The 24,029-nt window shown below is 41.1% G+C and overlaps 1 protein-coding gene across 1 annotated transcript; it reads right to left on the bottom strand.

Annotated features, from left to right (window-relative positions):
- Positions 1–393: 393 nt before the first annotated feature.
- LOC124594963 (glutathione S-transferase 1-1-like) lies at positions 394–17,824 on the bottom strand. The gene is made up of 5 exons (XM_047133479.1): positions 17,737–17,824; positions 6,609–6,812; positions 6,233–6,374; positions 1,406–1,570; positions 394–707 (listed from the first exon to the last, which is right to left on the bottom strand). Exons 2-5 carry the CDS (start codon positions 6,809–6,811, stop codon positions 561–563), a joined length of 657 nt encoding a protein of 218 aa, XP_046989435.1. The 5' UTR covers position 6,812; positions 17,737–17,824; the 3' UTR covers positions 394–560.
- Between the last annotated feature and the right edge of the window lie 6,205 nt (positions 17,825–24,029).

Raw genomic sequence — 24,029 nt, 5'->3', positions numbered from 1 at the left:
ACTTTGCTTGAGGGATGTGTTGATAGGATATGATCAAGGACTCACAGAATTTAACATGCTAGTGGTGGAAACAGGGAGTGGAGCAGGGAGGCTAAGGCTTGAAAGCTTTAGGCAACAGCATGTATGTCTAGTTACACAGAAATGAAGATCCTTTCACAGATGTGACTAGCATGGAGAGCTGTATCATATTAGCATTCTCAGCATGTTTCTCATATTTCCTTCATTACATCATTATTCTCAGCTGAAAATCTCATAGTGAACACCCTATTCACTGATCAAAGTATTCCTTGTATGTTTCAAGTTGATCAACCCAATAGTTGTCATAAAAATTTCAGTGGCCAGGCCCAGGATTATTGACTAGTGATTATGAAATAACATTTCACTGAACATCAATTTTTAAAAAAGTTACATCAAATATATTTTAATTGTTCCTTGTATTATCAGTATAAAGTAAATAGGAGTATAATACAATGTTTGTGATCTCAAATCGCAATGTTATGTGATGAAATTGATGTATCTGCATTGACAGTCTTTCACCAATTTCTTCTGTAGTTTCAGTCTTACTTTTTGGCAATCGCTGCATCAAGCAGTTTCTTAAATTCTAAGGCTCCTGCATGGTTAATTTCTTCATAAGATGGAATTACTTTCTTTGCGCGCACAAACCAGGATGCAACTTTAGAGTATTTTTTTATATCAAAGCCAAGAATCTGGAAAAAGAAATGATAATGCGGCATATTGACACAGAAATGTTCATAAATCGAGCAGTCAGTTTAAAATGCTAATTCTAAGTCAATATGAGAATACAATTAACGTCCATTTAATGCTTAACATTATTGGAATCCTATGGCAACGTCCAGAAATTGAAATTTAATGAAAATGTTTATACTGGTTATTGCTTCTTTCATGATCTTACAATTAATTAAAATTTCATTCCTTGAAGACTGTATCTATGTAAGGAGATGTCTTCTAATTTTTTAGCATGTAAAATAGTATTGTAACTGCAGTACATGCAAACACTGTGGAACGATGTTTAATCATCATATTTTCCATACATCATGTTTATATGAACCTATTAATAAAAAGCGGTCACAATGTTTTGTTTTTCTTTCTTTCAGTTATGACTGCAGTTTAAATAGAATTCATTCAAATTTTATTTCTGTCCTCTAATGTTCCACTGTGGTTGGGACATTGTACACATATTAGTTCTCAAGAGAACGTTCCAATAAAAGTCTGATACACAAAAATGAGAAGATCGATACTCATCTGGTTGAATACTACGCATATCCATAAGGCAAGGGATAAAAAATAGCTCAAATGCATGAATTCTTCAAAAGCTACTCAAGTTTGTGACGTAAAAAATAGCAAAACATAAGTAATATTTCACTTCCTACAAATAAGCTCTTACCTCTACTGTACTGACTGATGCCATTAGGGAGTAATCAGCAATAGTGATGGAGTTACCAGCAGCCCAATCGTTATCTTCTAAGAATTTGTTCAGAAACTCAAATGCTTCTTCCAGTTTCTTTAAATTCTCTGGGTTATAACTCCCTCCAGCGAAAATTACAGGATACTAGAACAATGTATTAGATTAATAGTGGCAGAGATTAATCAATGACCCACCCTATAAATATCATAACTAGGAATTTTTCACATTCAGAAAGCTCACTGTATTTTTGAGGCTTTCAAATTAGAGTTTTTATGACTATCTGATGAGTGTGATAGTGGTCTGTGGAGTCCTGCTGCACAAGCAATTGTTACAATTTACAAAATGCAGATGCTGTCTTATCTATACAGAAATAGTATGATGGTTCAAAGGATAGTACAGATGTCTAGCAGACTAAATATAAATAAGGAATCTAGAGGGTCACATCAGTTAGATGCAGAAGTTCAGAGTAATGAATACAGTCATTCTTTAGACCTGAAAGTATAATATGAATAAATATGAGAATCAAATACATATCAGTGAGTTTTTATTTTAAGTTCAGCTTGCTTTATGTGCAGAGTAAATTTTCATTCTATAGCAGAGTGTGTGCTGGTATGAAACTTCCTGGCAGATGAAAGGACTTGAACTTGGAAACTTTCCCTTTCATGGGCATTCATTATGGAAACCGTCCTCGTCGCTGTAGCTAAGCCATGTGTGTGCAATACCCTTTCTACTGGTAATACTAGTCCTTCAAATTTTTCAGGAGAACTTTGATGGTGTTTTGAAGGTAGGAGATGAGGTACTGGATGAAGCAAAGCAGTGAGAATGGGTTGTGAGTCATGCTTGGATAGCTCAGTTGCCCATGAAAGACAAAGTTCCCCGGCTTCAGTCTTCGTTTGGCACATATTTTTAATCTCCCAGGAGGTTTCAGTTTGATTTAAATGGTTTGAAGATCTGAAAACATGCGAATTCATGAACACTTACAGCCTAATTACTAAATAATAAGAATAAAGTAGAGTGTAAACTCACTAATTTTACACATTGTAACTAAAATAAAAAGTGTAATGCTGAAAATATCACAGTATATATTACAAATAAAAGAAAAAAACAGAGTTAATCGCGATTGGAATCCTGCAAGGAATTTTTTCAAATAAAAGAATCAGTGAAAAGTATAAATGAAGCTCTAACAGATACCTTGATCAGAAATTTTAGCAGTACATAAAACATATATGTGTGTAATCTGTCCACAGATACCAGGCAATTTGTAGCAACTGTAACCCAAAACAAGTGGTAGGATAAAAACTGGCAGCTGGGTGTCTTGAAAGCCCCAGCCATGGGGTGTAAGTAAAATGTGATGATGGTAAGTGGTGTCATATGCCTTTCGTAGGTCAAAAAGACTGCAGTAAGGTGTTGGTATTTAGAGAAAGCCTAGCAGACAGACGTTGGGTTTTTATTTGGTTTAATGATTGAGATGATGATACATTGCGATGGGAAAACAACATTTAGCCAAATACAGTTGAAGATCCTGAGTGGATGGAGTATTTCAGTAACATTCAGATGCTGTCTGGGGCCATTTGCATGGTGAATCAACAGCCTGAAGCAACTTCTATTCAGTGAAATTTCGTTATTTAATTTGGCACATGAGGGGTGACGGATAAGAAGATATCTTCAGCTTGGCATTTATTCAAAGTGTAGATGGCTAAGAAGACGACAAAACGCTGTCCCACCATGGGTCACAAGGTGTTCAGCAACTACCGATGCATTGGTAAAAATATCACCATGAAGGAGGAGATCTGGAACAGTTTTTCATCGTTTCCGACCAAGAGGACTACAATGCTTGGCCCACATCTGGGCTAAAGAGGGATATGCTTTCAACGAGGGAATGTATTGTGCCCAACATTACTCCTTACTGTATTTAATTAAACAATAAACATTTTTATGAAGTTGCTTAAAAATGAGGAGGATGGTCTGTGAAAGGGTGTCGCTGAGGCATTGCAGGACCTGTCAACAATTCTGAATAGCAGTGGGGCAAAGGGGGAGCGAATTCTGTAGAAAGGGAAACAGCAGTTTCAGTGGCATGGGAGATCGCATCACAGACGCCTCCCACAACCCTGCCGATGCAATCTCACAGAGAGGAGGCAAAGGCGACAGCAGAAGTATACATTGCCAGTGGATCAATTACCATGTTGGGCTCTTTCAAGAGCCCAAAGTGGTACTTGGTTTACTGAGCAGCTACAGGGAAGTGACAGTGTCGTTGGAAAGTGGTCACTGTCAGAACCACTGTAGCGAATTTACAAGACTGAGATTGTAAGGTCGATACTCAAAAACGTGCTACGGCTGCACTGAAGTGGGTGAGAGTATCCTTATTGAGGATATGCAGATCAAAACTGGAAAGATGCTGGTAGGCCAAAAGGCCTCTACCTGATGAAGTGGTACTTCCCTACAAGAGGTGGAGCACAATGAAATCCCCAAGAGCGAGAAAGGGGGAAGAGTTGTTGGATTAAGATGGTCATTTCAAAGTAAGTAAATTTCCCATCTGGAGGTGAATAAATGTTACAGACAATGTCTGTTGGAGTCTGTTGCGCTTGCGCTGCTATCGTTTCCAGCACAGTACGGAGAGGAACCTATTCACTGATGACATCTATGAGAACCAACGCACAGACACTTCCAGATTTTCTCTCAGGAACAGTACAGTTCCGACAAAATGCACAGTAACCTCAAAGAGCTGGAGAATGATTATTGGTTGAAGAAGAAATTAGTTGTAGTTGTTGTAGTTCTGGCAGATGACAGTAATATCTATTGCAGCTCCATTGGATCAATATGTTAGAGACGTTCTGGTCAAGTGTGAAGGGTCCAAGAGGACACGTCATGCCCCAGAAATGCTGCCTGTCATTTTTGGGGTAGAATAACATAAACGACGAGCAAGGAACGTCACCTCCGAGATTGGCAGCGTGTGTGGGTGTGCGAGTCGGGGGGGGGGGGGGGGGAGGGGGAAGAGGGCGGGAATTCTATACCTCTGCTGGGGTCATCGGAGTAGGTTTCTCCTAAGATTTATTTTTCTTGTCCTCACTCATCATTTTTGACTGTCTAAATTCTTGTCAGAGCTTATCTGCTTTGGGTGTGGGAATGGAAGAAGAATGGCACCTCAGTGACCCTCAGGCTGTGGTTCTAAAGTCGTGGCCTGGTTTCAGGTCTCTGAAGATATCTGCCTACAGAATTCCCAAGAAGGACTCTGTTATCATTAGTCACTGGAGGAGGATGCTGTTACTCCAGCCAGGTGCAGGGAGGGTTCCCAAAGATGTCTCCACAGGAACCATGAAAGGGAAGGGCATGTCATACCAACAGTCGGGTTTATTTGTATGACTACCACATGTCGAAATCAGGGGAGTGAATACACCAGGTACTGCTGATAACCTGGCTACAATGGTGGCAGAAGTTGATATCATTGAGACTAGATTCAAAGGTCTCTCACATTCCTTGAGCAGATTAGCACATTTTGGGACTGAGGATGGTGGCTGTTCCTGCTATTGACACAGACAGTTGGTTGTATATATCGCTAAGTTTTGTGAAATGACTGGCCACAGTCTCCTCAAATTGGATCATAAATACACTGGGAAGCTGTATGCCTGAAGTGCTGGTATTTACAAAACCACATCAAGGTGGGAAATATGGCTTCACACTGCAGTAGTAACATACGATTTTGCTCTGTTCAAAAAGAGAATCCCCCTCAAAAATGAGTATGAAAGTATCTGTATTGTTGACATACAGGAAATATGAAGTTGGTTCCTCACCTCTTCAAGTGTTTGCATAGTTCTTCATCTGTCTGCAGCTTTAGATGTCAGTGAAGAATTAGTACCTGCACCTTGTTGAGGTTTTTGTTTACAAGAGAGTAATATCCAGATCTGGTAGGATTTGCCATCTTAATTACGATGGAACCATTCTGTACTTTGCTAAGGGAAGAGCGTCCACCAAATACATTTTCAGTATTCTCCACAAAACTACTCTGTTTTAGTAGAGAGAGAGGACCTCTATTTGTTCAGGTGCAAACCATGAACTGAGAGGAATAATTACCTACATATTGTTTGGAGTGAACCTTCCTAGGGTCATAACAGCCGGTGCTGAGCTGTGGTCACTTTGAAGAGACTGCAGGGCCAAGCAGTTAATAGCTGATAACAATGGTCACTTCACGACATCAAATATAAGCCATAATGCCGCCTACTTCAAATGGGGACTCTTCCATTAGACACCACACAACGCTGGTTACTTGGCATGGTGGCTAGAGCCCAGAGATCTGGTGCACCCAGACATTCTGGGTACAGCGCATACTTCCCCACATGGACACTAAACATAAATTAACTCAAATATTTAGTGTAAAGTAATGGAACATAGTGGGCAAAGACAGAATCAATGTCCTATACCCAAGTTAGGTTTTTAGGAGTGAATCATTTCTAGAGAATAAGTTGAAGAAACAATACAATCAGTGAGTACAATTTGCAGCACAGGAATGGAACAGAAAAAGTACACGGTGACATAGGAGCCAAATGCTTGTCTCACAGGTATTCAGAAAGAGAGCTGTGAGCCCCCTGCGAGGGAGGGGGCTGGTATTTGTAGATTAGTAGCATTTGGTAAATAAAAGGTTTTGTTACACATCAAGTTTGACACCCTGTCCTAAATGTTATATTCTACCAGACGACAATTATAAATTGTGGTATGGCTTGCAGAATTTGGTACTATTCACATACTAACAATACTTTCATTATGCCTTATAAAAAGGCACCTTGTTAGGTGCAAGGATCAGAGATGACTTACATAATAATCAGCAAATCTAGCGTAAAGTGTCCCAACATCAAAGTACAGTCTTTGGTTCACCAATCCTCTCTTCTTGGCTTCCTTAGGATATAGTGAGTCATCTTTGGCATACTTATCCACCAGGTAACCGATTATGGCACGGCTGTTGAAAATTATGGTGTAAGAAGGGTGTCACAAAATGCAAAGTTCAAACACAAAGATCTAAGAATTGTATTCAAATAGATTACTATCACTCTCTTACAGGTATACATTGCTCCTTAACTGTAACAAGACAATTATTTTATAGTTAGCCTATATGTGTCTTACAGTAGCATTAAGAATTTCGTCTCTGACCTATTTATATCAACTTAAAGAAAATAGAAAACTAGATAATTACCTCTCCCAAAGGTAAAAGCCATTGTCATCAATTGTAGGAACTGTGTGCATGGGATTCATCTTCAGAAACTCTGGTCGAAGCTGTTCACCTGCCACGAGATTCACATGTTTCAAGTTGAGATCAACACCCACAGCTCTTGCAACCATCTGGACTGCTCTGCAAGGAGCACTGCCCGGAACATAATACAAGTCCATAGATGGCATACTGGAATGGGAAATAGGACAATGTTAAAATGTTTGCCTAATGTTTCAATCATTACATTAGCATGTAATTTTCTGCTACTAAAACTTTTGTTACCTTGTGGAAACTCAACACTGTCAGTAGTAGTAGGAGATCTAGTAATAATACTGATAGTCGTAGAAATGAAATAAACTAAAGAAGGTGCAGGGCTCTATTTAGAATGTACTGTTAAGATCAAGTACAGTAATGCCATAAATGAGAGAAAGCGTGGTAGTGAAATGTTGACTACTGTGTGTGCCTTCCCCATGACGTTATTACGAAAATTTACGTAACTAGTGCGACGATATAAAAACAATCGTAATAACGAAAATATTGATAAAAGCCATAAAGACGATGTGTTCTAATTATTGCTACGAAATATTGTAAAATAATATAGAAAAAGAACTATGAAATACGAAAACTTTGTATTTCAAGGATAATCTGTGAACAAAGATAAAAATGAATAGACAGTCCTCTAACGAGGAAGAAAGAGAAAAAACTCTCTTCGTTTTTTTCTTCATTGTAGAAGGTCACCATTGACGATTCGTGATGAGAATGGTACCGGTATGCGTTTATTACTAATAGTGTAAGAAAAAGAATTCTCATGATAATAATAATTAATTCTATAAATGCGTTAACTTGTGCTTTCCTTTCAGCAGTGTAGGGAAAGGCATCTCATAATTATTACTGAACAATTTGCAGTTTTCATGTATTGAGCTGATTTTGTTTCAACGACGCCATTACGAAAGAGAACATAATTTTAAGTTTTTCATTACGCCACTCGTCTTAAAAATAAGAAGTCACTCGCTTTCGAAGAATTTTGATCAGTTCTATAACAAGATTTCAATGCTGACCTCACAGAAATCCCAGAGTCTCTTCTCATTAACAGAACAATGAAGTTGGTCGGATTTTAATGCGCGCGACATTTAGCTTTGCTACATTTCATGTCTTATACGTTAAACACAAACATGATAGACTGCTTAAACTCGCAGTTGAAAAGAAATTAACATTACGTGCACAACAATCAAAACCTTTCACGTAACCGTCAAGATTTTGGTGCACTTTAACACAGCATTTCAGCTTCGTGTTGCAGAGCGGCGCTGCGAGTCTGCAAACGACGAAAGGTACGTGAAACATAATATTCTAATAATGACAGGTTATCAAAAAACTAAAGTGTATGGGGCCAAAGCGCCAAAGAAAAATTACATTTCTTTTTATTGAAAATAGCAAAGCTTAATTAAGGATGCTTTAATGGTGTTGTACTTTTAATTTGTAACCTTTCATGTCATAGAAAATCATTACGTGTTACTAGAATTGAGTATTCCACATTTACAACTGCATTTACCATTGATACAGAGAATAAGTCATCTTAATTATTTATTGTGCTACACGAACATTGACAATAACATCATACAGTATGGAAAGAAGTACATGAGATGCAAATTGCAGATCAGCTGGTAAAACAATTACCATCAGCCACCAAAGAAGTAAGCACTTGTCACAAGCATCACAGACTTCTGGACAGCCAAATTATTTCTTCTGTCTGTGAACATGAACTACTTAGGTAACTGCTTTGTAGTATCAGCTACTGTCTGCTACTATGGATAGCATACTGTCAGTAGTACAATGAACGGGCTTAGCAGTTTATCCATGCAAGTTAGATGGATATCTGGTACTGTTAGTGTTGTGATGAATACGGCTGGAAAGTCTAACTACAGTAATGAGCCATCTGAATAGGTAGCTACTTTATGCTATCTAGTGTAGCTATTCATAGCGAGTGAAGCCAGAATCGACGTCTTGTGACCGATCTAGGTTGTCAGCAGTGAATCGGCTGTAGAGAAGTTTAAGTAATCTTCTTCTCAAACATTTGCACACAATCAAAACTTTTAACTGATATAAAGCCATATTATAATTATGTCCACTTGGCCACTTACATTGTTTCCCATTAAGCAATGTAACATTCCACTCAGCTAGCCAAACATTTAGTTCCAACTCAACACATTTTCTGCCTTCTCACCTTCAAAAATATTTCGCATGATATCAGGTTGCCTTCTCAAATTCTGTGAGCTCAGTCATAGTAACTAAGTCATAGTAACTAACATTTGATACACAATTTTAAGTGTCATGTTAAATGCTGTGCTTCTAGAGCACCACTAGTCCAAGCCTTAGAGAGGAAGGAAGATGGTACTGACTACATCGTTCTGAAAGAAAACAATGTGTAATCAAAGGGTATACAGTGAGGTGACAACCTGATCTAGTGCAGCAGCTCGGCGTGGAATGAACTCAGCAGGTCGTCGGAAGTCCCCTGCAGAAATACTGAGACATGATGCTTCTATAGCTGTCAATAATTGCGAAAGCGTTGCCGGTGCAGGATTTTGTGCACGAACTGACCTCTCGATTATATCCCATAAATGTTCAACGGTATTAAAGTCGGGCGATCTGGATGGCCACATCATTCTCTCGATCTGTCCAGAATGTTCTTCAAACCAATCGCCAACTGTTGTTGTCTGGTGAAACGGCGTATTGTCATACGTAAAAAATCTATCGTTGAATGGCTGCAAACGGTCTGGAAGTAGCCGAACTTAACAGTTTCCAGTCTATGATCGGGTCAGTTGGACCAGAGAATCTGGTCCATTCCATGTAAACACAGCCCTCGCCATTATGGAACCACCACCAGCTTGCACAGTGCCTTGTTGATATTGGGAGGATGACTTCTTGGGGTCTACACACTACTCGAACCGTACCATCAGCTCTTACCAACCGAAATCGGGACTCGTATGACCAGCCCACTGTTTTCCAGTCGCCTAGAGTCCAATCGATATGGCCACGAGCCAGGAGAGGCGCTGCAGGGGATGTTGTGTTGTTAGCAAAGGCAGTCGCGTCGGTAGTGTGTTGCCGTACTCCATTGACGCCAAATTTGGCCGCACTGTCCTAACGGACATATTCGTCATACGTTCGAAATTAATTTCTGGGGGTACTTCAGGCAATGTTGCTTGTCTATTTAGCACTGACAAATTTATGCAAACGCTGCTGCTCAAGTTCGTTGAGTGAAAGCCAGCGGCCACAGCGTTGTCCGTGGTAAGAAGTGATGCCTGAAATTAGTATTCTCGACACAGTCTTGACACTGTCGATCTCGGAATATTGAATTCCCTAACTATTTCCGAAATGGAACGTCTCATGCATCTAGCTCTAACTACCACTCCGCGTTCAAAGTCTGTTGATTTCTGTCGGAAACCTTTTCACAACAATCATCTGAGCACAAATGACAGCTCCGTCAATGCATTGCCCTTTTATACCTTGTCTACGAGGTACTACAGCCATCTGTATACATGCATGTCGCTATCCCATGATTTTTCGTCACCTCAGTGTAATATATTGAACTGACATTACAGAAGTTAGGATGACCAGGAAACAATATAAAGGTGACTCGTTGCAATTATGGATCCAGATTTTTGCCAAAGAATTTAGTAATCACTTAATTTGTGCTTAATTTAGTAAGTTTAGTATTAACAGGAGCAAATGAACAAATTAGTCTCAAAGTATTAGATTGATTGTTATGTTGTCTGGGTGAAAATTAGACAAAGCAATACAGTACAACTGAACATGTTTGTATGTTCCGAACATCAACAAAATTCCATATATTATGTCAACTGCTTCTCTTTATGAAGTGTAACTTTTCCACTGACACCTGGACTGAAGAAAATCACCTGTTCCAGTGCCATAAAGCAACTTCGTTGCAAACCATGTCCCTGCCTACTCAGTCGATAAAATACTTTCAAAAATATAATGAATAATAGACCTGAAAGTACATGCATATAACAAACAGATTGCAACAACGTGTTCTGAAGTGCTGCCATTAATTCCAGTACAAAGAAATGGGTGTGGGCAATTTGGCTTGTACTGATATTTGAAAAAATAAGTTACACCTAAAACATTTATTTTGTTGGGAATTTATTGAAATTCAAGTAGTAGACCAGTAATAAAGTATTATTCATGTGCAAAAAAATCTGTCAGTGTAGCGAACATTGTGGTACCTTCTTAACAAATCTATGTTAATAAGCACAATTTCTAAGACCTTTTCTATTTACTGCACTAGCACAGCTGGAGTGCTGAGGATACTCAACAACAGCCTAAACGAATTTTGTGGAGTCATCAGAATAATTATAAATTTTGCAGGTATGAATATAAAAAAATCAAAATAGGACACTAAACTTAATTTATTACCTTTGTCAACGGTTAATATTTACTGTGTAGATAGCAAAGGAAAAAATGAAGGAATATGACAAAGTCATTAGACACCGAGTGCTAGCTCTGACAGGGCAAGGACTGGGAGGGAAGCATCAGTGTCTGTTTCAAAGGAACCATCCCAGCTTTCAAATAATTATCACATCAGTTACATATTTATGGCTAACGCTAAGCAGTGAGATGAAATATGACAAACAAGTGAAGTCACTAATAAGGAAAATCGATGGAAAACCTAGATTAGTTGTAAAGGTTTTGAGAAAATGTCACGACTCTGTAACGCAAATCACAAACAACCAAGTGTGGAGTGTGTATCTCATGTGAAGAGTAACGACGAAGTGGGCATGACAACAGACCCAGAACAAACTAAAACAAGCCCTGTTAGACTCATAACAAGTTCTTAGTTCAAAATAAGATAGAGAAAAGACAGACAGAAATTAAAGAGAGAGAGAAGGAATTGATTCCTAGGAAGCTTAAATGGGAATCTGTGGGAGAATGGCGAGTGTGATATTGGAAAATAATTGATACTGAATGAGACCAGTTTGTCCATGGTTGCAGTGACTGTTGTTCTCCATACTGTGTGGTACCATACCCAGAAAACTTTTATGCCAAATGACTCCGGCCATTGAAGTCTATGCATTTAAAGGTGATGACATTCTCAAGAGAGTCTGTTGGACACATTTAAAGGGCCAGCATTGGAGGAAGACCGTGTAAACCGTGTAACAAACCTGCTGCAATCACCCTATATTTCTCTTAAGGATCATGATGATAAGACATACTGGGGTCCACTCAGATGAGTACAAACAATCATTTTCCCCTCGATCAATACGCGAATGGAATGGGACACAAAAATACTAATCTTGGTACAAAGTACCCTACGACATGCACTGTGTAGTGGCCTTGCAAACTATATACAGGGTGTTTCACAACTCACGTGACACACTTCTAGAGGTTGTATAGGGGACTTAGTAGATCAAGTTTTACACAGGAATCTATGTCCGGAAGCCTCATCCAACGATGCTACAGAGCCAGTGAATATATGTCTATACAGGGTGATACCGTGATGATGTACAAACTTTCTAAGATGATGGAGAAGCATAAATGTATCAATTTCAGGTAAGGGTCCTTGTACCGGCAAGAACGAGTCGAAAGTTATAAGCGAAAACCGTTCTGATACCTCTGACGATTGGTTAAAATGGCTCTGAGCACTATGGGACTTAACTTCTGAGGTCATCAGTTCCCTAGAACTTAGAACTACTTAAACCTAACTAACCTAAGGACATCACACAACACCCAGTCATCACGAGGCAGAGAAAATCCCTGAGCCCGCCGGGAATCGAACCCGGCCTCTGACGATTGACTACATATATTGTTACTGTTGTTGTCATGATTGTAAGGTAGGTAATTCTCAGGGATGGTAGTATGGACCAAAGTAAGATAAAAATGTCCAGTAAAATGGGCTCCAAAATGCATACCTGAGGATCTATGAGCACTTCTTCCTCCTCGCTGCAGCGAAACATACACTACTGGTCATTAAAATTGCTACACCAAGAAGAAATGCAGATGATAAACGGGTATTCATTGGACAAATATATTATGCTAGAACTGACATGTGATTACATTTTCACGCAGGTTGGGTGCATAGATCCTGAGGAATCAGTACCCAGAACAACCACCTCTGGCCGTAATAACGGCCTTCATACGCCTGGGCGTTGAGTCAAACAGAGCTTGGATGGCGTGTACAGGTACAGCTGCCCATGCAGCTTCAACACGATACCACAGTTCATCAAGAGTAGTGACTTGCGTATTGTGACGAGCCAGTTGCTCGGCCACCATTGAACAGACGTTTTCAATTGGTGAGAGAGCTGGAGAACGTGCTGGCCAAGGCAACAGTCGAACATTTTCTGTATCCGGAAAAGCCCGTATAGCACCTGCAACATGCGGTCGTGCATTATGCTGCTGAAATGTAGGGTTTCGCAGGGATCGAATGAAGGGTAGAACCACGGGTCGTAACACATCTGAAATGTAACGTCCACTGTTCAAAGTGCCATCCATGCAAACAAGAGGAGACCGAGACGTGTAACCAATGGCACCCCATACCATCACGCCGGGTGATACGCCAGTATGGCGATGACGAATACACGCTTCCTATGTGCGTTCACCGCGATGTCGACAAACACGGATGCGACCATCATGATGCTGTAAACAGAACCTGGATTCATCCGAAAAAAATGACGTTTAGCCATTCGTGCACCCAGGTTCATCGTTGAGTACACCATCGCTGGCGCTCCTATCTGTGATTCAGCGTCAAGGGTAACCGCAGCCATGGTCTCCGAGCTGATAGTCCATGATGCTGCAAACGCCGTCGAACTGTTAGTGCAGATGGTTGTTGTCTTGCAAACGTCCCCATCTGTTGACTCAGGGTTCGAGATGTGGCTGCACGATCCATTACAGTCATGCGGATAAGATGCCTGTCATCTCGACTGCTAGTGATACGAAGCCGTTGGGATCCAGCACGGCGTTCCGTATTACCCTCCTGAACCCACCGATTCCATATTCTGCTAACATTCATTGGATCTCGACCAATGCGAGCAGCAATGTCGCGATACGATAAACCGCAATCGCGATAGGCTTCAATCCGACCTTTATGAAAGTCGGAAACGTAATGGTAAGCATTTGTCCTCCTTACACGAGACATCACAACAACGTTTCACTAGGCAATGCCGGTCAACTGCTGTTTGTGTATGAGAAATCGGTTGTAAACTTTCCTCACGTCAGCACGTTGTAAGTGTCGCCACCGGCGCCAACCTTATGTGATTGCTCTGAAAAGCGAATCATTTGCACATCACAGCATCTTCTTTCTGTCGGTTAAATTTCGTGTCTGTAGCACGTCATTTTCGTGGTGTAGCCAGTTAATGGCCAGTAGTGTATCTTCCCTATTGAACAAGTGCTCTTAACTTCTCAGGTATGCATATTAGAGCCCATGTTTACGGGACAGTTTTTCTTGCTTTGGTCTGTACTACCACTTCCGAAAGTTACTTATCCTAAAATCTTATCAACAACAACAATACCAGTACATGTATTCCAATGTCAGAGGTATCAGAACGGTTTTCCCTTATAACTTTCGACTAATTCTTTTCCGGTACAGGACTCCTACCTCAAATTGATAGATTTATCCTCCTCCATCATTCTAGAAATTTTGTAGCATCATCACGGAATCACAAAGTATGTAACCGACATTTGCAGGCGCCAGCGCTTATACCTTTGATGCTATGTAGCGTCGTTGGATGACATTTTCGGACATGGGTTTCTATGTAAAACGTTATCTACTAAGTCCTCTCTACAACCTCTATAAATGTGTAACATGAATTGTGAAACAACCTGTATGTAGATAACCGACTTCAGGGAAACTTACCTATCATGATCTGATGGGGATTTAAACCAAACTTCTGCAAAATACGAGTATGGTGTCACAAGTACTGAACCACCTGGTCCCACGTGAGCTCAGCAGCACTCAGCTGTTGCACGTTATAAATATCTTATTCGTCTTTATTCGCTCCGTTTACATGCCCTAATATCTTGTCTCCTTGACGTTGTTACTTTATATAAACAGAGAAGCAGATGGGATACCTTCAGGTCTGTTACAAGAAGCAACTCTGCATTCTTCAGCATTTTGCAAAAACATACGATTATTTGCCTTATTGCCAATAGTTGCCATGTAAAGTGAATACGATTTCCCTTGCACACATATTCAACTGGTATGCTGTAGCTGTAGCAGCACACGGCTGAATTCTTTATAACTCTTGATTAAATGGCACTCTTGCAAGATTCATCTTATTCGACGTCAATGTGCCAGCTTAGTCGCGCGGGCGCTACGGGAAAACCATACGTACACCTTTCAAAGCCGCATTTTATAGTAAAGTTCCGACCTTTACCGGGTGGTGGGAAGGCTTTATCTTTTATAACGGGATCCCTGTTAAATTCTATTCAGAATTTGCAACTGACCTAGCTTCCATTTAAACCATGATTTAGCGTTGTTCCTTTGAACAAAGATGTGCCTAGTTGTAAAAAGAACACAGATCACACCTGTCTATAAGAAAGTTGCAAAATCATACACTGCAGGGCTTCCTGGTAGGTATTTGCGTTGTTGCTGATATTTATATTATAGGCATTAGGCTGTGGTCCAAGGCATAGTCTTCAGTCTAGGCGTTTTGTCTTCCAGTACTGGATACCTTCACAGAAATTACAATCATCGCAAGCAGAAAAGAGGAGTGATCAAAACATTGATGTACCGGGCTGAAATAAACTAAGAACTACAGGCCTGGAAGAAGATCTCCTTGATTTAAGAGTGGCCTGCAGAAGAAACGACTACTCATACAAAGAAATAAATCCAGAATTGTATCCTAAAAGGCGTAGTAATTCCAATACAAAAAAACAGTAAAAGGGAAGCTTTCCTTCCATTTGTAAAAACTGTCACAGATCGCATCAGCAAAACACTCAGAAAACATGGTATTGATACAGTTTTTAAACGAACAAGAAAGGTGCGCTAAATTTGAACACTGCAAAGAATCTACGGACGACGCTCGCCACAGAAGATGTACATAAAGCCCTTCGCACTTGCGACCAAGTATAGATTAGAACTACGAAAAGAAGCATTAACACCCGCCTTACGGATTACAGGAGCAATTGTCGTCTGAGTAAGACGGAATAATCAGTAGTAGTAGATCACGCTCTAGGACTGGGAAAGCACAAAATCCCTTCTCCGAACCGAGCGAGGCGGCGCAGTGGATAGACACTGGACTCGCATTCGGGAGGACGACGGTTTAATCCCGCGTCCGGCCATCCTAATTTAGGTTTTCCGTGATTTCCCTAAACCGCTCCAGGCAAATGCCGGGACAGTTCCTTTCAAAGGGCACGGCCCACTTTCTTCCCCCTCCTTCCCTAATCCGATGAGACCGATGACCTCGCTGTCTGGTCTCCTTCCCCAAAACAACCAACCAACCCTTCTCCGACACTATGGTTTTAGCAAGATCTAATATGTAATTACTACGTTAGGATGTACAGAGAGTGGATTGAAGAGCCAGAGTGCCAGCTCGCCCTCCTCCCCCCCCCCCCCCCCACACCCACTTCCCAGCTCCTATCAATATTGCCCCATAGCATACGTCGGCACGATGCCGCCATCTAGACAGCAGTCTGATGACGTCACTAAACGACCGTTGCGTGGATACATACAGACAGTTCGGGCTGCTGAGCTTGTTTGAGACTGTAACACCTATCTGAATCGTTAAAGCCGCGGATGATGTCGGCAGCATGGAAAGACGAAACGCCAGACAGATAATTATTCCTTGAACCGCTACTTAATGCCCGTAATGGAATTATCAGCAATAATACAGATACCGGCCGTGAAAACGCGCTTTCTGTGACTCTCCAGGGAGTCAAACGTGTAACCATTCGCACTGTCATCCTCTGAACTTTCAATATTCCCGTTAGTTCTGTCTGAGCAATAGACGGGGTCGCACGAGTTATTGTAAAGAATTTGCTGCTAATGAACCTATGTTACCATTCCATTTCATATCTCTTCAGACTGTATTCCAACAGTGACTCATTGATACTATAATCATAGGAAAATTTCTTTTCTGCTTCTTGTGAAGAGCACAATTTTAAATTTCTGATCGTTTAAATTTCTGATCTGCCAATCTGTGTACAAATTAGAAATCCGATGAAGATGTTTGTGAATATTTATGCAGCTTTTTATCGGATAGCAGTTCAACAGCATCATATGAAAAGACGTTTCGGTTGATGTTAAACTCTTCGCTTCCCTTATGTGTATCTGCGTACAGAGATACAAGCGCTAATGATTTGTTTACGTTCTGCTATGTGTCACTATCTACTTCAACAACTTTCGGCACTCTGTATCGTCAATTACAACTAACAGAAATATTAAGCGGATAAATAAGCACTAGAACTGAATATGTTTTTATTTATTTTATTTTATTTTTTAAAAATTTATTGGCTTTCGGGACGGGCTCACATAGCCATCTCAACACTGTAATGTCAGTTATGACTGTACGACCGTAAGGAGAATACTACACACAGGAAATTTCCGACCACGCCAGGCATCCCTTCATTTAACAATCTGCCGCGCTGACCGCGCAGCTCCTCAGACGGAGGAAATGAAGAGGTTAATAATGTTTTATATGAGATCATGCACGGCTTAGACTGGAGCATCCCTAACATATGGGCTGTATTCCATTCGCCGCTCTTTTATGTACGAGGTACACCGGGACGAATCTAAGTGTTGTGAGGACGTATGATACCAATACAGCCGGCCGGAGTGGCCGTGTGGTTCTAGATGCTACTGTCTGGAACTGCGAGACCGCTACGGTCGCAGGTTCGAATCCCGCCTCGGGCATGGATGTGTGTGATGTCCTTAGGTTAGCTAGGTTTGAGTAGTTCTAAGTTCTAGGGGACTGATGACCTCAGAAGTTGAGTCCCATAGTGCTCAGAGCCACTTGAACCATTTGATACCAATACACCCCGTCGTTCAGCAATGACTTGGGACACGCGCACACTCCCCCGCAAACGTTCAGTGAATTTTCATTCTGCGTCAGACGGTGACGTAGAAACGCGACAGATTTCACTAACAGCAACAGAAGTGAACACTTACGTGATGAATTCTGCTACGACAGTGCACTGCGTTGATATCACCGCCGATCCAACTGTAGAACTAACGTGCCTGCTGCCGCTCTTAAATATAGAACAGTATCAGGAGAATGTGATGACGCGGCGATGGTCAGCAGCCGTGGACCGAGGCGGGGGAGGGGGAGCACGCTGACCAACCACGTGGCGGCATCACCCGCGGGACATATGACTTTGCGACCCCACAGGCAGCCGAGATACGGCGGGCGCGTAGGCGATTCAGCCGACTCAGAATGAAAGGGCGTAAGTAGGGGAGGATACGGGAAGACTGAAGCTTTGATTCCGGTTGCGAGGCGTGCTCCGATGAGTCAATCGTTGAACCTTCATTGCCCAGAAATGTTGCGCGATATTAACAAGGGCTTCCAACATTTGACCATGGTTTCAAGGTAGATGACCAGCATCTGACCATGATTTTGAGGGAGGTTTAGTTGCAATAAATTATACGTGCACCTCTACTTCGCGTCTTCTTGGAGTGGGTGACAATGGAGGCATAATGGAAAAAAAAATCAACTCTCATAATTTGCTGACTTTTGCCCTATTATGTCATATGTTATCATATTTTGGGGTTATTCCACAAACTGAGAGAAAGTTTTTCCGATGAAAAAGCGTGTAATAAATCTCATACTGCCAGCTGAATTCGTGTTTTGCCTCAGCTACTTTTTAGTATCAGTTGTACAAAACACTGCTAAAGGTTTTGTTGTCCGTTTTGTTTCGTCAGTTCCGCAGTACCTATTGCGTGCTGTGATAGCCAATCTGGTCACTGTTTCTTTTTGCTGTGTTGTAGTAAGCAGCGTATTGCGTTATTCCTTGTCTCTATTAAGCTGGTTCCAATTAAGGGTTGGACTAGCGTGCAAGGTGGAGCAGCACGACGCCATTTCGATCCTTCGTATGGAAGCCTGTTCATTCACCAATTTTATTCGTGTGTTTCTTATTATTAAATAATCTCACTGTGTAACACGTGGATGACTTGTTAAGTATATCACAAGGATGTGTAATTCTTTTTTAAATCAATTGGATGTAACGCTTTCAGAGTCTTAAGTTTTATCTGGCTAATTAACAACCACTTAAATTCACATTATGGTATACACTGGGACCGAAGTAATGTCTTACAATTAAGATAAACAAGTAAACCAGTCAGTTTGTCGTAAAGTGTTACTACAGTGATATGTAAATATCATGGTACACATTGAAACCAAAGTAATGTATACCATAAAATTTACATAATATTACTGTAGTATCACCTCATGACAAATTGACTGATTTATTTGTTTATCTTAATTTTAATCAATTCTCTTGTAATACAAATAGTAAGTAATCGAACATTAGTAATTTATATATTCCTACTGTCACATATATGTATGTACCGAAACATGTCCAAGAGTGGAAGTCTTTGGCATTGTTATGGTCGCAATATCGCCATCTTTCTACACATACTTCCATGTGGTGAAATTTCTCGATGCGTGAGTGGTGCCTTAGATTATGTGTGCCCATATACATAAAAAAGTGCATCATGCAGTCTTTGCTGCTAGATGATCACAGACAGTCAGCACTGGAATGTAAGGGCGCGGATTTTTCAACGTAAGTAACCAAAACATCTTCACTTTAACGATTTGTTAACATCGTTTAAAATAGTTTTGAGGCATAATTACAGTTAAAAAGATATTATCTCACATCTTGTTTTGGTTATAGGGCACCACAACCTCAAGGAAATTTCTTCATCTGAGAAAACAAGAAGTGAAAGCTAATGTAAGATGAATCTTAATGTGAACTAGCCGTCTGAAGATGAACCTGTAATGTTCGAAACCGAAAACGGCGCTGTTTAAATAAATAAACAGCACTGTAAAAGTGGCTGGTTGCTATTATCTTCGATGTAAGAGTCAGCTTATATTTTGTATACAGCCACAAGAATGTCAGTTTTCGACAAAATAGCAAAATACTACTTTCTAGTATTTACTTAGAATATTGTCAGTGTCCATATTATTAAAAGGCATGGATTCCATCTCGTCACCTATTGCCATGTTATATCTTGTCACCGTATTCAGCTCTGCTTGCTGATCAGTCTCATTTGTGACGTCGGCGTATGGTGATCTTTTCTTCAAATTACCTGCAACGTTGTTTGCCCAAGCCCACCATCAGACAGTTCCAAATTCGTGCAAGGAAGAAGTGGTAAATATATTGTGTGCGTGTGTGTGTGTGTTTGTGTATGGCCTAATGATGCCAAAAGCACTATCAATGTATGCAGGCGTGAATAATAATAATATCTAGTACTTGCGTAGTAATTCTTCATCCTCTGTCCTGGAATATATTGATCACATTTCATCATCAATTGATGCTGCCTCTTAGTGCAACATCTAGCTCTGCTTGGTGATCAATCTCGTCCATGGCAATGTCGTTATTGGGTGTACCTAGAAACTAAAGAGGCCTCTTAAGCTATGAATGGAAGTGTAAAATTATTGTCCTTCTAAAGCGCAAAAATGATTCTATTACTACCCACTTATCTGACCCTCAACAGTTGGTAACATAAGACATGAAATTGTACTGCAAAAAGGCATCGTAGCCTGGGGTGGGATGAAGAATAGATCATTCCGTTGGATGTTTGCAGCTGTGATGTCAATTCATTCCCCCACTGTCGTTGTTATTGATAGCACCTAGAAAAAAAACGAAAAAAACGAGTACATCTCAGAAGCAATGCAGACAAGAATAAATTATTATTCTTATTGTTATTATTATTGTAGTATAAGAAATAGTAATTACTACATATGTATGTGTTTGTCAATAACACGAGCCCACTTCTTGGAAGTCATACTTGAAAAACAAGTCATTGATTGGGATGGTTAAATCTCAGTATCAGTGCTAACGAATTCTTCCAAAGCAGTAAGATATGGAATGGAATGAGCATGTGGGGTTAGGAGGAAAAGCGAATGATACGCTTCGGTTTATTGGAAGAATTTTGAAAAAGTGTGGGAGACCACATATAGAACGCTAATGCGACCTGTTATTGGCTACTGATCGAATGTTTGGGGTCCATGTCAGTTCAGATTAAGTCCTGTGACTGCCTCCCGCCATTATTGTGGAAGTGATGCTGTGCCTATGTGCTGCCTCGCTGGCCGAGTAAGATATTGTCTCCTTCAACCAGTGCCGCCGCCCACCACTGGCAATGGCGTGTTGTTCAAAATGGCTCTGAGCACTATGGGACTCAACTGCTGAGGTCATTAGTCCCCTAGAACTTAGAACTAGTTAAACCTAACTAACCTAAGGACATCACAAACATCCATGCCCGAGGCAGGATTCGAACCTGCGACCGTAGCGGTCTTGCGGTTCCAGACTGCAGCGCCTTTAACCGCACGGCCACTTCGGCCGGCCATGGCGTGTTGTAACACGCTGTAAGAAGAGTTCTCTGATGACAGTTTTGCAGTATTCAACTGGCCATCACCTATGCAGCAATGAACAACCCTCCAAAAATCCCTTGTCTCCTGTTGGTCTAACACCATACAAAACGTAAACGTATCCAGTTTTTCAGCTTAAATAAGACATGCTTTGCTGTCAGAAATGACCTCCTCTTAATATCAACATTGACAGCACCGTGAATCAGATATGAGTCGCTATTAAAAAAAAAATAAAAAAATAAACCCTATTCTTCGCACTCCATGGCGTTTCGAAAGAAAAACAGTCTTGGTTGCAGCGGAAATAATACGTTTATTGATGCATTTCATCCTCTATGGTGTCATCAGCAAGTCTGTAACAAAAACGAAATAGTATTCGTTAGGGTATGGTACAATTCCGCAGAGCTATAACCGAAATTAAGAGATTTACTGGAGAACTTACTTTCAATGTGCTGCAAATTTTGCATTAGTCACATCTGTGGGGAGAATTGTACGTACCTACAGGACAAAGAATGGTACGACTTAGCATATTGAGAGCTAAGGAGCAGGGAAAACTAAAAATAAATGACAGGCATTGCAAACTTTATCTTAAAAACACAGTGGTCAATCAAAAAAGCAGTGCTGTTATAGAACCACATTTACAGGCTTTAGGGACCAGGTAGGACAACCTGTGCAGTTAGCAATAACTCGTTCCAGTCAGCTTGCTTGATCCGCTCAGCACCGCACTCCCTCATGTCCTTGGCACGATATTTTCCGTTTCACTTTCATTGCTTCCGCGAGTGACTCCCGTCCACATCTTGTTAGTCGGTGCAAAGTAATTAGTAAGCTTTAATGAGTGTACCCGCCACTCTCTTGTCTCCAGAGATACGGCAGTTACTTAGTAGTAATTTCACACTGATTCTGCATGATATTTCGTTTTTCTTATTTCCATGTAACTTTTTCTTGAGCTTTCCTTAGTTCAGGAAAGGCATGAAGTATCAATATTCAGCAAGTATATTCCTTTCTCTGTTTATCGCATTTATAGGAAACCTACGTCTGCGCAGCACCCTGTCTTCAGAGTTCGGTGTCTTTTTTTTTTTTTAAATTCTTTATTAAGGTAACCATCATAATTAATACAAATTAACCCACTTCCTTAGCTCATTAGTGGGTCCTAATAGTTATACATTTTTATTAAATTGTGCAGCTAGTTTTTTGGTTTTATAGTGAGCTACAGTTACTAACAACAATGGGCATTAATATCTACATCTACTGTTTATACCTAAATCCTATAACTAATTGAATTTATATATATTTTGCAGCGTCACATGTGTGCCAGTTAGAATATAAACCTACTATATTTGCCTTGTTTTTCGAGCTAACCCCGAAGAACATGCCCCTGGCACTGGGCAGGCCTCGACGTTATAATTCACTGCAGTACCTATTCTAGTTTCCTATATCTAAGTCCTACAAACTAACTTATCCTACGTCATGTCCAGTGTGTGTCATATTCGGTGGTTGATCCCTACTCCCCCTAGTCCTGCACATGGCGGATTCCAACTCGGATGAGGTCGGCCAGTCCACGCACAGGCGGCATGGGAATAGGGCTCTTGGTCGAAATCGGTGACTATTGTCCTTGTTATTTACGGTATCTCTCTTAGATATTCAATTAGAACCTTTCGTGATACCTCGTTTGCCAAGGAGTTTAGAATCTGAAAAGTTTCCTCTCGTCTGAGCAGTTGATACGTGTCATGGTTGGGAAGTCTGTCTCGTAGTGTATTTGCGACATCATTGAAGAGGGAACATTCGTAAACATGTTCGGGTGTACCCTCCGGATCGCCACAGTCACACGCTGATGTTGCCCTTTTCCCAAATCGACATAAGTACGTCGGGTAGGGTCCATGGCCAGTGAGAAAGTGAATCAGACCTCGTGTGGGCTCGAAGTACTTCATTCCCAGGCGTTCCCTCACATCAGGTAGAAACTGGAAGGTACGTCGTCCAGCTTCTTCTATCACCCAAGTCTCCTGCCAGAGCTCCTCCCCTCTTTTCCTTATTTCTCTTTTATCCCCCACCCTAATACCCACAATATCTACAATCTTCTCGTAATTACCCTTTTTGGCCCAGTACCAGGCCGCCTGTTCCCTTATCTTTATGTCCAGAGGGCACAGCCCCATTATGACTAATAGGGCCCCCCTGGAGATGTTCTGTAGGCACCCACAGCTCTTAGTATCATGCTTCTCTGGACTCTTCTCACCGCCATGGCGGGCACCACCCTCGCGAGCCTGTGCGCCCAGACTCCCGAGCCGTAGCCCACAACTGAGGTTAGGATGCTGTTATGATAAAGTCTAATTAGGTGTGGAGGAAGATGGAATTTTTTATGGCCTATTGAGATGAGATTGTTTAGTATCTGAAGGGCTCTCTGGGTGACGGTATCAATGTCCTTTCCGAAACTCCACCTCTCGTCAATGATGACAACTAGGTAACGTGTCTCACGTCGTCTGAGAATTGGTGAACCGTCTATTCTGACAGTCGGATTTCTAATGAGATGTCCTTTTAGCAGGAGGTAAGTAGATTTGCTGGGCGATATCGTCATTTTAGTCATGTGGCACCACTGTTGGAGTTTAATGCAGTCTCTACTTTCGGTTCGATGTCTTCGCGGCTGCGGCCGCCAACCAACAGAAGGAGGTCATCCGCATAGGCTATCACCTCTAGCACCTCTTCACTCTGTTGTAAACTATCTAACAAGGGCTCCATATGGATGTCCCAGAAGAGGGGTCCTAAGACGGAGCCTTGGGGACATCCTTTAGTAATTGTCTTTCCAACTCTTTCGCTAGAGGATGATAGCCAGACCTCCCGATCCTCGCAATAGCTCCTCAGGCAACCATATAGCGGCCCTGGACAC

This window comes from Schistocerca americana, chromosome 2 (genome assembly GCF_021461395.2).
Source record: "Schistocerca americana isolate TAMUIC-IGC-003095 chromosome 2, iqSchAmer2.1, whole genome shotgun sequence".
Classification (NCBI taxonomy): domain Eukaryota; kingdom Metazoa; phylum Arthropoda; class Insecta; order Orthoptera; family Acrididae; genus Schistocerca; species Schistocerca americana.
This window is presented reverse-complemented; position numbering and strand designations above follow the sequence as displayed.

Bases quoted from the DNA above. Each gene is read 5' to 3' on its own strand.
- LOC124594963 (XM_047133479.1), bottom strand. From the start codon at position 6,811: ATGCCATCTATGGACTTGTATTATGTTCCGGGCAGTGCTCCTTGCAGA. The intron at 6,375-6,608 runs GTAATTATCTAG...AATTTTCAACAG, and splicing joins GGCTTTTACCTTTGGGAGAG to CCGTGCCATAATCGGTTACC. The intron at 708-1,405 runs GTAAGAGCTTAT...TTCTTTTTCCAG, and splicing joins CATCAGTCAGTACAGTAGAG to ATTCTTGGCTTTGATATAAA.